General features: G+C 44.8%; 1 protein-coding gene across 1 annotated transcript; it reads right to left on the bottom strand.

The window, feature by feature from the left end:
- Nucleotides 1–6,433: 6,433 nt before the first annotated feature.
- LOC116980244 (uncharacterized protein K02A2.6-like) lies at nucleotides 6,434–10,559 on the bottom strand. Its single transcript, XM_033032298.1, has 2 exons — nucleotides 9,546–10,559; nucleotides 6,434–9,223 (listed from the first exon to the last, which is right to left on the bottom strand). Exons 1-2 carry the CDS (start codon nucleotides 10,557–10,559, stop codon nucleotides 6,434–6,436), a joined length of 3,804 nt encoding a protein of 1,267 aa, XP_032888189.1.
- Nucleotides 10,560–12,235: the final 1,676 nt, after the last annotated feature.

Raw genomic sequence — 12,235 nt, 5'->3', positions numbered from 1 at the left:
GAACCGGTGGATGTGGTATACTTGGACTTCCAAAAGGCTTTTGACAAGGTGCCACATAAGAGACTATTGCTAAAAATAAAAAATTATGGAATTGGGGGTAATATATTAGCATGGGTAGAGGATTGGCTAACAAATAGGAAGCAGAGAGTGGGGATAAATGGTTCATACTCGGGATGGCAACCGGTAACTAGCGGGGTTCCGCAAGGGTCGGTGCTGGGACCCCAGTTGTTCACAATTTATATAAATGATTTGGAGGAGGGAACCAAGTGTAATATATCAAAATTTGCGGACGATACAAAAATGGGAGGAAAAGTAGGGGATGAGGAGGATAGGAAGAGTCTGCAAAAGGATATAGATAAGCTAGGTGAGTGGGCAACAACTTGGCAGATGAAGTTTAATACTAATAAATGTGAAGTCATTCACTTTGGGAAAAAAAATGATAGGGCAAGTTATTTTCTAAATGAGGAGGAGCTGCGTTGTAATGCAACGCAAAGGGATCTAGGGGTATTAGTACATGAATCACTAAAAGTTAGTATGCAGGTGCAGCAAGCAATCAGGAAGGCCAATGGATTTTGGCCTTTATTGCTAGGGGGATTGAGTATAAAAACACGGAGGTCTTGCTGCAGCTGTACACAGTATTAGTGAGACCACATTTGGAATACTGTGTACAGTTCTGGGGTCCATACTTAAGAAAGGATGTACTAGCCCTGGAGGCAGTGCAGCGAAGGTTTACAAGATTAATTCCTGCAATGAGGGGATTGACATATGAGGAAAGGTTAAGTAGGCTGGAACTCTACTCTTTGGAGTTTAGAAGAATGAGAGGCGATCTCATTGAAACATATAAGATCGTGAGGGGCCTTGATCGGGTGGATGCACCGAGGATGTTCCCAATGATCGGGGAAACTAGAACTAGGGGACATAGTTGCAGAATAAGGGGGGGCTCTTTTAAAACTGAGATGAGGAAGAACTTCTTCACCCAGAGGGTGGTTAATTTATGGAATTCACTGCCCCAGGGAGCAGTGGAAGCAGAAACTTTAAATATATTTAAGACTAAAATAGATGGTTTTTTAGCTGCCAAGGGGATAAGGGGCTACGGGGAGAGGGCAGGGATATGGACCTAGGTATGGTTAGTATAGTAAGACCTGAGTGATCTCCTGGACAAGTGTCGATCGCCTAGATTGGGGTCGGAGAGGAATTTCCCGGATTTTTTTCCCGAATTGGACCTGGGTTTTTATCCGGTTTTTTGCCTCCCCCAGGAGATCACGAGGTTTTTGGGGTGGAGAGGGGTGATAGCGGTATAAAGGGGAGGGTAGTGTCTTGTGTTCTGTGTCTTGTGTCTACTGTTTGTGGGTAAGTGTGTCTGTTTAGTGTTCAGCCATGAGCGAATGGCGGTGCGGGCTCGACGGACCTGGTGGTCTACTCTCGCACCTACTTTCTATGTTTCTATGTTTCTATGTGGCCCATTGAGTGGTCGGCCAGAGCACCCTTTATCTTTTGTTTGCTAGCCCATCCGACCCCTCTTTGTTTGTTTGATCCAGGTTTAGTTCTTTTTGGTTAGTGAAAAATAAATAATTTTTGCATTTGAACCTGGTTTTGTATTATGTTATTGGCCTTTGAGGTATTTGATTTTGGCGGCCGTAACAGTGGTACACAAGCGGAGATGCTCAGGTACTTGTAGAAAGCTGTCAAAATGAGCCTGACAGCCATGGCTATAAAAAGGCTAGAAGGTTACTTAAAGAACACTATGGTAATGAACAGAGGATTGCTAAGGCACACATGGAGAAGGCTCACGCTTGGAAAGATATCAATCCAGAAGATTGGGAGATTGAGTAATTATGCAACATTTCTGAGAAGTTGTTGCAGCTTGATGAAAAATCACAGCCATATGGAGGAAATGAATCTTGCGAGTAATACTCGAGTCATCATTAGCAAGTTGCCCAGAAGACGGAGAGAAAGGTGGAGATATAAACGAGGCGGGATAATGGATGAGAGGAAGCAGGTAGCCAGACTACCAGACCTGGTGAAATTCTTAGAAAGGGAAGTACGGTACATGTTAGAGCCACACTACGAGACTATTGAAGATCATAAACCAATTTCAACTAACAAAGGTTCTACCTTTACCAAAACTGAAGAAATATCAGAACCTATGAGAAGTAGTTTTGCTACCACAACCAGCCCTGTGGAAACGACAGATGGAATGAAAAGAGATGTCTACTAGCAAGCAAATAGTATTTTGTTTGTTATGTGATGAAGTTGGTCACACCATAAGAGGGGATCGATGATTCAAGATGAAAGAATATGAAGACAAGATGGATTTCTTGATAGAGAAGGGAATCTGTTTTGAATGTTTGAAAAACGGACATATGGTGAAAGACTGTGAGAATCCTATAATTTGTTATAAGTGCAGGCAATATCATCCTGAAGCACTTCACATTGCAAAGAATCCACCAGAGCATTGGGAAGAAGAAGAACCGGAACAAATAGAAGATGAACTACCAGAGCAAATAGAAGAGGAGGAACTGGAGCAAAACGAACAGAAGAAGAAGCCAACTACTAGCAATGCTATCACCTCGCCTCAAGTAACTTCTCATATTGGGGCCATGGTTGAAGCTTGTATTTTTGCTATCTCACCAGTACAAGTGAGGAATAGTAAGACAAATACAGTGTTGCAAACATATGCATTTTTGGATCACGGAATTTCGACTACCTTTGGCACAGAAAACCTGACGAGAAGGCTGAACATCACAAGACAAGAGAGTAAGATTCGATTACATAGCATGACTAAAGATAAAGAGAGCAGGAGTCATTACATTACGAGTATGGAGATATCCAGTCTGGATGAAGATAATTTTATACCAATATCTGAAGTGTTTACACATGGAACCATGCCCGTTGGTCGTCAAAATATACCAAGACATGAAGACTTGAAACAAAGACCTTACCTGAAGGATGTCAAAATATCTGAAATAAATTCTAGTGTTGACATACTTATCGGAACAAATGTTTTGAAAGCATTTGAACCTATACAGATTGTGAGGAGCCAAGGTGATGGACCATATGCTACAAAAACTCGATTTGGATGGGTTATCTATGGCTCCTTGAGAAGAAATAACAAAAACAGAAATCAGAAGAACTATCCTACCATTGCTGTTAATCAAATATCTACTAATAAACTAGAAAAGCCGATGATGAAGCCATACAATCACGGCTTCAATGAAAGTACCAGTAAAGAATCTGAAGAGATGTCGAATGAAGAGTTGAAGTTCATGGATATAATGAACTACTCAGTAAAGATTGACGGACACTTTTGTCTGTACTTAACTTTCAAACAAGAAAGTGTTAGTCTGCCGACTAATTGTCGTATGGCAGAGCAACGCAACCAGAATTCGAAATGCAAGTTTGGCGAGAATACTAAATTTCATGAAGCAATAATTAGATTAGATTAGATTAGATCCTTTATTTGTCATTCAGACCTTTCGGTCTGAACGAAATGTCGTTGCCTGCAGCCATACATATAATAATAAACAACAAAACACACAATAAACACAAATTAACATCCACCACAGTGAGTTCACCAGGCACCTCCTCACTGTGATGGAGGCAAATGTCTTAAGGTTACTGTCTCTTCCCTCCTCATTCTCCTTCTGCGCTGAGGCGATATGTTGTTACCCCACCGGGCGATGGTAAGTCAGTCCCGCGGCTCACCAAGCTCCGCGAACGGGCCGGTTCAAGCTCCGCTGCCCGGGGTGGTCGAAGCTGCCGTCCTCCAGTCCAGCGGACGCAGCTGTTGCCGCGGGAGCTCCGGAAAACAGGCACCAGCCTGTGACCTGCGAGCTCCCAACGATGTCGTCCACTGAAGCCGAGCCCCGGATTCAGGTCGCCGCCGCCAGAATGCCGCCTCAGCTACCGGAGCGCCGTCTCAGCCCTGCGCCGGGCCGCCCTCACCGGAGCACCGTCTCAGCCCCGCGCCGGGCCGCCTCAGCCACCGGAGCACCGCCTCAGCACCACGCCGGGCCGCCCTCACCGGAGCACCGTCCCAGCCCCGAGTCATGCCGCTGCCGAGTCATGCCGCACGCCGCCGCCATAGCTCCGAAGTCAGCTAGCCTCGCGTTGGTGAGTCCTGGTTGGCTCTGCCTCCGGAGCCTCAAGGTCGGTCGCAGGTTGGAGGCCGTCAGCTCCGCCATTAGGCATCAGCGCAAACGGAGGCAGAGAAGGGGGGATACGACAGAAGAGTCGCATTCCCCCGAAGGGAGAGACAGAAAACCATGTTTCAGCACCCCCCCACACATAACACAACCTAATAACCAAAAAATTAACTAAACAAGACAAAAAAACAACAACAAAAGTAAAAACAGATGGACTGCAGGCGAGCCGCAGCCATTCAACAGTGCCGCCACTTCTGGAATCTCTTTGAAGAATATTTTCAACATGGATGACTACTTAAAATCCATGTCTACTGAGCAGGAAGCAATTCAACCAGTAAAACATCTGACTTGCCTCTGCACTAAGGGAGGATTCACACTTTCTAAGTGGATCAGCGACAATTGTGAAAGCATTCCACTAGATGATAGAGCCAAAGAAACCAGAGAGTTGGATTTGGACAGAGACAATCTACCAATGGAACGAGCATCGTGAGTTACTAATGTTGCACAACTGAAATATGTTAACACCAAAGAAAATCCTGCGAATGAAGTTTCCAGAGAACTGACAGTGAATCGTTTCTTAAGTGATAAGAGATGGATCAATGAACTAGAGTCTCTCTGTAAGCCAGAGAGAATGGCCAAAGCTTGAGCTGGGAATTGAAATCTCTGCTAATGATCCGGAAATTAAATCTAACCTAACGGTGAACTTTATTGCTAAAGATCCTGTTATTCTTTTGAAAGATTTTCATACTTTGTTGTTACAACACAACCATGACATGATCGGACATGAAGGAAGAAATTTCATGCTATCAAAGCTTTGGAATGTTAGGTTTTGGACTATATACTGGGTATCAGCTTGATTTTAAGGGTTTGGTGCACATGATACGACTTTAAACTAAAAACAGTGTTTTAATAAGATTAATAATCAAGTTATGCTTGCTTCTAGAAGGCGAATGTGAAGATGGAAGAGTCGATGAAGAATTCTGATTGCAGATATATAGTGCATGCTATTTTTCTCGTGAGTATAATGGTTAGTATAATGGTCAATTCCCCCGACGGGGAGCCACGGGGTTCAATTACCTGAATTTTTGCTTTTGATATATGTTAAGCCTTCATGGCTACTTTTTTATTGCTAATGTTTATTAATAATTGCCTCGTTATATACTCGGAACAATTCGGAGCCGGTATGTAATGGCCATTTGGCTTATTTTGTGTGTCATTAATTATGGCACGTGTCTTTAAATTTTAGACTGCCCGTTATTATGTTGGTGGGATTTATGACGTATTCTAGGGCAGGTTTGAAGCTACGTTTCTTGCGCAGAAGCTTAGTTTTTAGTTTAGTTTTGGACTTACATGAGGAAGGCACATCCTTTAACCATGTGAAGTGTAACGGAGACACGAGGAGTGAGACAGGCCCTTAAGTGGGAGGAACATGCTGGTGGGTCCTTAGCTGAAAATGGGCCTCTAGCTGTTCACATTTTACTAAATTGTTTGCTGCCCCGACAGGGTTAACCTAGATTGGGAGAATGTGATCACAGCGCTTGTGAACATGACAGGGGGGACAATGGCCATTAAGATTCAACTCAAGGTACATGTTGGAGATGGGCATTGGGCTCGACATTGCCGATGTTCCCCACAGATACAGCAAGGGAACGGCCAACAGGGAGGGTGTCTAGCCCCTTACAGATATTTTTTATAATCTCTGGAATGGCCCCACTCCCATTACTGGGAAGACAGGCTCTATGCAAACTGGGAGCAGTATTACACTGTCTACAGATGGTATGTTTATGGAACTCCCTCAAATTAGATTAGATAGCCTTTATTGTCATTCAGACCGAAGTCTGAACGAAATTGAAGCAGTCATACATGTTAAGTACGGGAGTCAGATACTTAAATAACCATCGAGAAACCATCAGGTAAAACCAACGTGCCTTTAATCATGGTTTCAGAGGGGGAAAGGAAGAGAGAGAGCTCACACTACCACCAGGGCTTTTATACTAAGCAAGCCCCCTTTTTGTGGCTACCGGTATTACAATAGGTGTATGATATCTCTTAAAGGGGCATACACCACAATCCTCCCCCTTTAAAACCCTTAGTTTTACACAAAAACTAAGGGGAAAAGTACACCATACCTACAACAGATCATATAATAGATGACAAAATTACATTATCACCTTCACCTTATATTTTGCAAGCACAATATAATAACACCATCACCAATACGTGAGGGAAAAAAAAAAAAAACCCAAACACACACAGGAAACATCACTTAGTCAGTCCCATATTCAATGTCAAAGTTCATCAATCAACCTCTGTGGCGGCCTTGATATTCTGGTTGAGCGTCTTAATCCAGATTCTACAGGCGAACACCGCACTTCCGAGCTAGGGAACACCTGTTTTGGTATTGCAACCACCTGGTCAGGAACCTGTACTGCTACTTTAGCTGGTGAAATATCCAACGAAGGCATAGGTGCTTCTTTGGCAGCTAGAACAGGATAACAAGACATAGGCACCATAGGTTCCAATTCCTTATTCGACCATTGGCCCCCCATTGATACTGGCTGATCCGAAGCACTTAACCGAGGTTCCAGATGAGGAGCAATAGTAGACTGTACGATTTGATCCACATGCCGGCGAATCTGGCCATCGGCCATGTTGACTGCATACATTAGAGGTCCTTGTACCTCCGCAACAACTCCCGGCTGCCATTTCTGGTTTCTATAATCGCGGGCAAGTACAGCTTCACCAACCTGGAAACTCCTGGTAAGACGTTGAGGTGCACAATGGAACACTTTCTGTTCCACTTGTCTTCTAAGATCAGGACGAACTAAGTCCAATTTGGAACCCAACTGTCTGTTGAAAAACACCATCGCAGGTGATTGACCTGTTACAGCATGAACCGCATTTCTATAGTTGAACAAAAAATTGTCCAATTTATGTTGCATAGGCAGATCCTCATGTTTCATTGCTTTAAGCGCCTTCTTAAAGGTCTGTACAAAACGCTCCGCCAGTCCATTTGTTGCTGGATGATAAGGTGCCGACGTATAGTGTTTAATGCCATTAGTCTTCAGAAACTTCTTAAAGTCTTCAGATACAAATTGAGGCCCGTTATCCGAACATATTTGTTCAGGCAAACCATACCTTGCAAAAATTGTTCGTAACGTCACAATCGTCTTCTGAGACGTAGTCGAGGACATCTTTATAACCTCAGGCCATTTCGAATGCGCATCTACTACCACCAGGAACATAGATTCTTGAAAGGGTCCTGCATAATCAATATGAACCCGTTTCCATGGACCAGACGGCCATTCCCATGGATGGATAGGGGCCAATGGAGGTGTCTTCTGCTCAAGCCGACAGCCAGAACAATTTTTGGCCAATTCCTCAATCTGGCCATCAATACCTGGCCACCATACATATGCACGAGCCAGACTTTTCATCTTAGTGCATCCTAGATGACCAACGTGTAGTTCCTCCAAGATTTGTTTCTGTAACTTTTGGGGGATCACCACTCTAGAACCACACATCACGGTACCCCTGCACGTAGACAATTGTTCTCTTCTTGCTGAATATTGAGGAAAACGAGAATCTCCTTCCGCTGGCCACCCTCGTACTGTTACATCATATACCCCTGAAAGAGTCCTATCATTCCTTGTCTCACGCTCTATACGTTTGTTATCCACTGGCAACACTTCACAAATGGACATATGAAACAATTCTGCCACATCAGTCATTGGTACATCACTTACAATCGGTAATGGCAATCTTGACAAACTATCTGCATTCCCATGCAACTTTGTGCCTCTATACTGGATGTCATAACGATGTGCACCCAAAAACAAGGCCCATCTCTGCAAGCGCTGTGCCGTCATCAAGGGCACCCCCTTTTTTGGATTAAATATCGAAACCAACGGCTGATGATCCGTGATCAATGTAAATTTCTGTCCATATAAGTAATGATTAAATTTTTTAACACCCCATACAAGGCTAAGAGCCTCCCTATCAATTTGGGCGTAATTCTTTTCAGCCGTGGACAATGACCTTGATGCAAATGCAATTGGTCGTTCATGACCCCCTGGAAACTGATGTGAAAGCACTGCACCTATACCATAAGGAGATGCATCACAAGCCAGCTTAATTGGTATTGCTGGATCAAAATGTGCAAGCACCTTCCTTGATGTAATCAAGGCCTTACTATCAGCAAATGCCTTCACACATTCCAACGACCAATTCCATTTCACCCCTGATTTTAACAATCCATTTAATGGATACAGGATAGCAGATAAGTTTGGCAAAAATTTATGATAGTAATTTATCAGTCCCAGAAATGAGCGTAACTGTGACACATTCACCGGAGCTGGCGCATTTACCACCGCAGCAATTTTGTCTGGTGATTTATGCAACCCATGTCTATCAATCAAATGTCCACAATACGCCAGTTGTTCCTTGAAGAAGTCACACTTGGCCTTGTTAGCCCTAAGGCCACAAGGTTTTAACCTGCCCAACACCCGTTCCAAATTGGAGAGGTGTTCTTCCACCGTCCTACCTGTGATCAAAATATCATCCAAGTAACATTGGGTACCTGGAATACCTTGCAGCACCTGCTCCATGGCTCTCTGCCACATAGCCGGCGCCGAAGCTACCCCAAAAACCAACCTATTATACCTATACAAGCCTTTATGCGTATTAATCGTCAGGTAATGTCTGGAATCTTCCTCTACCTCCATCTGCAAATATGCTTGTGCCAGATCTATTTTAGAAAAATGTTGCCCTCCTGCCAATGAGGCAAAAATCTCATCAATCTTTGGCAATGGATATTGTACTACTTTTAACACTGGATTCACTGTAACTTTAAAATCACCACAAATACGTACTTTCTGTGCTAATCCCGGGCCATCCAGCAAAGCCTTTTTCATACCCGGCACAATAGGTGTAGCCCATTCACTCCAATCTATCCTTGAGAGCACTCCGTGTTGCTCTAAGTTATCTAATTCAGCTTCCACTGCTGGTCTAATTGCAAAAGGTACTGGTCGAGGTTTAAAAAAACTTGGGGGCAGACCCCTCAGTAATTGATATAGTAGCTTGAATACCAACCAACTTGCCAAGTCCTGATTGAAACACCTCTGGAGCTGTTGCCAACACTTCAGCCAATTTACTTTTTGAGGGTCCTATTAACCCCCGCTCCCTATGCTTTACTTCAACCAATTTACTTTGCAAGGGCCCTGTTAACCCCAGCTCCCTGTGCTTTAATGAGTGAATAGTTGACCAATCAAATTTCAGTCTCCTAGCCCACTCTCTACCCAGTAATGGCCGTCCGCCTTCCCTCAGCACGTATATAAACAGATTCCTCACTGTCATACCATTGTACTTGGCTGATACCTCAATCCTTCCTTTTGGCCTAACCTTTTGACCCGTATAAGTTTTTAAAGCAATATTAGTCTTCTGCAACCGTTCTTGTGAAAAATACCTATAATAATCTTTCTCATTTATCACCGTTAACGCTGAACCAGTATCCAATTCTAGTTTCAATGAAACTCCTGAAATGGTCAACCTTACCCACATTGTATCCAGTTCTGTCGACTTCTGCACTGCTTTAATCTTTAAGCAACTTACTTCTCTTGCTTCTAAGTCTGAGTCACTACAACTGTTGCTTACACTACTTTCCCTAACTTCATGGACTAACTTGGCCTCAGCCCCCAATGTCCTTGCTCTATAGTGTTCACTTCTACCAGGCTTCTTTGACCTACAAGCCCGTACAATGTGACCCACTTTTCCACATCCATTACATATTTTATCTTTAAACCAGCAATCTTTCTGATGGTGAGTGGTTTTTCCACACCGGACACATCTCTCAGCCTTTGGTAATAATTTATGGGTTTCAAACTCTGGACTCTTCTGTTGTATGGCTGCCACGCCCTCTTGGGCTTTCTCAAATGACATAGCCATTGTAAATGCTTTGGACAAATCTATATCACCCTCAGCTAACAGTATTTGTAATAGAGTCTCACTTTTCAATCCACAAATAAATCTATCCCGTAATGCTTGATTTAAAAAATCATCAAATTTACAAAATACAGCTAATGTTCTTAGCTCTGCCAGAAATTGTGCCACAGTTTCTTCTAACTGCTGGTCCCTTTTATAAAATGCAAAACGCTCAGATAAGAACAATGGTGCTGGATTCAAGTGTTCCTTTAATTTATCAGATATCTGTTTAAATGTTGCATTTGCAGCTTTTGTAGGATGTAACAACCCCTTTGCTAATCCATAAGTCTTAGCACCCATATAATTCAATAAATTCACAGCTTTCTTATCATCTGCTATATCATTAACAGTACAAAAAACATCAAATCTTTCCAAATATGTGTCCCAAGTCTCTAAGTTGCTCTCGAAGATTCCAAATTTTCCTTTTATTGCCATGTTGCTCATCAATTAGCTTCAATGAAATTTGTAAAACTTGTAAAATGGCACCCTTCTCTTCCGTTTTTAGGCGTGCCAAAAATGGCGGTTCCCGCTTTTTGCACCCTTCTCTTCCGGTTTTTTTCTTTTTCCTGGACCCTCTAGGTCCGTTTCCAACCAGTCTCTTCAGTCTCTACCAAGCTTCTTTACCTTGGGAGGGTGCGGGGAGCGTTCTCCACTCGATCTTTCAGGATGCCGAGGTCGGTAAGACATCAGGGTTCTTTAATCTCGTCGCCACTGTTAAGTACGGGAGTCAGATACTTAAATAACCATCGAGAAACCATCAGGTAAAACCAACGTGCCTTTAATCATGGTTTCAGAGGGGGAAAGGAAGAGAGAGAGCTCACACTACCACCAGGGCTTTTATACTAAGCAAGCCCCCTTTTTGTGGCTACCGGTATTACAATAGGTGTATGATATCTCTTAAAGGGGCATACACCACAATACATACAATACAATACAATAAAAAACAACAATAAACACATATTAACATCCACCACAGTGAGTCCACCCAACATCTCCTCACTGTGATGGAGGCAAAAGTCTTAGGTCTCCAGTCTCTTCCCTCCTCTTCTCCTTCTGCGCTGAGGCGATACCCCCCGGGCGATGTTACAACTGTCCCGCGGCTCAAACACTGCGGCCCGGGGTGGTCGAAGCTGCCGCCCACCAGTCCTGCTGACGCAGCCGCTGGCCCGCGGCCGAACCCCGGACTCAGGCCACCGCCGCCAGAACACCGTGCAAGCCACCGGAGCATCGTTCCAGCCCCGAGCCGGATCGCCCTCACGTGAGTGCCGTTACCGTCTCAGCCTCGGGCTGGGCCGCCCCGACCGGGCACCGCTCCTCCCTCGGGCTGGGCCGCCCCGACTGGGCGCCGCTCCTCCCTCGGGCTGGGCCGCCCCGACTGGGCAGCCCCGACTGGGCACCGCTCCTCCCTCGGGCTGGGAACGCCGTACCTCCCCGAGCTCGGCCACTCCGACGGGAGCACCGTTCCTTCCTCGGGCCGGCCGTCCTCACGGTAGCGTCACAGCCCCTCACGGAAGCCCTGTTCCAGCCCCGAGCTGGGCCGTCCTCACGAGAGCGAGCTCAGTGCGAGTCCTGGCGGGCTCTGCCTCCTGAGCCTCGAGGTCGCCAGCTCCGCCATTAGGCCTCAGCGCAGACGGAGGCAGAGAAGGGGAATACGACATAAAAGTCGCATTCCCCCGCAGGGAGAGACAGCAAGCCCCGTTTCAACCCCCCCCCCCCCCAAACAGAAACTAAAAAACAAAACTAGACTAACCAAAACGAAAATAAACAACCCAAAAAACACAAAACAAACAGGACTGCCGGAGAGCCGCTGCAGCCAGAGCCGCGCCGCCACTGACAAGTGCAGACACATCAATTGTTAAATTTAACTAAGGAGGAAGAACAAGGGCAAAAGATGCCCATCCAATATTGTTGGCAATTGAGTAGCAATCTGTACAGTCAATTGGTTAATTAGATCCATTGTACTCTGTAAAGAGTGCAGGATTCAAAAGGCCAGTATTTACAGCATCGTGTTGAAACCAGCCAAGAACAAAGTGAACGCATTGCACTGAATTATATACGTGCCTCCCTAATCCCGGATACCAGGGAAAAGTCTCCCCCTGGTTGAGTAAACT

The sequence above is a fragment of the Amblyraja radiata genome, chromosome 14, assembly GCF_010909765.2.
Source record: "Amblyraja radiata isolate CabotCenter1 chromosome 14, sAmbRad1.1.pri, whole genome shotgun sequence".
Taxonomy (NCBI): domain Eukaryota; kingdom Metazoa; phylum Chordata; class Chondrichthyes; order Rajiformes; family Rajidae; genus Amblyraja; species Amblyraja radiata.
Note: the sequence above shows the minus strand (reverse complement) of the source record. Positions and strands in the feature narration are given on the sequence as shown.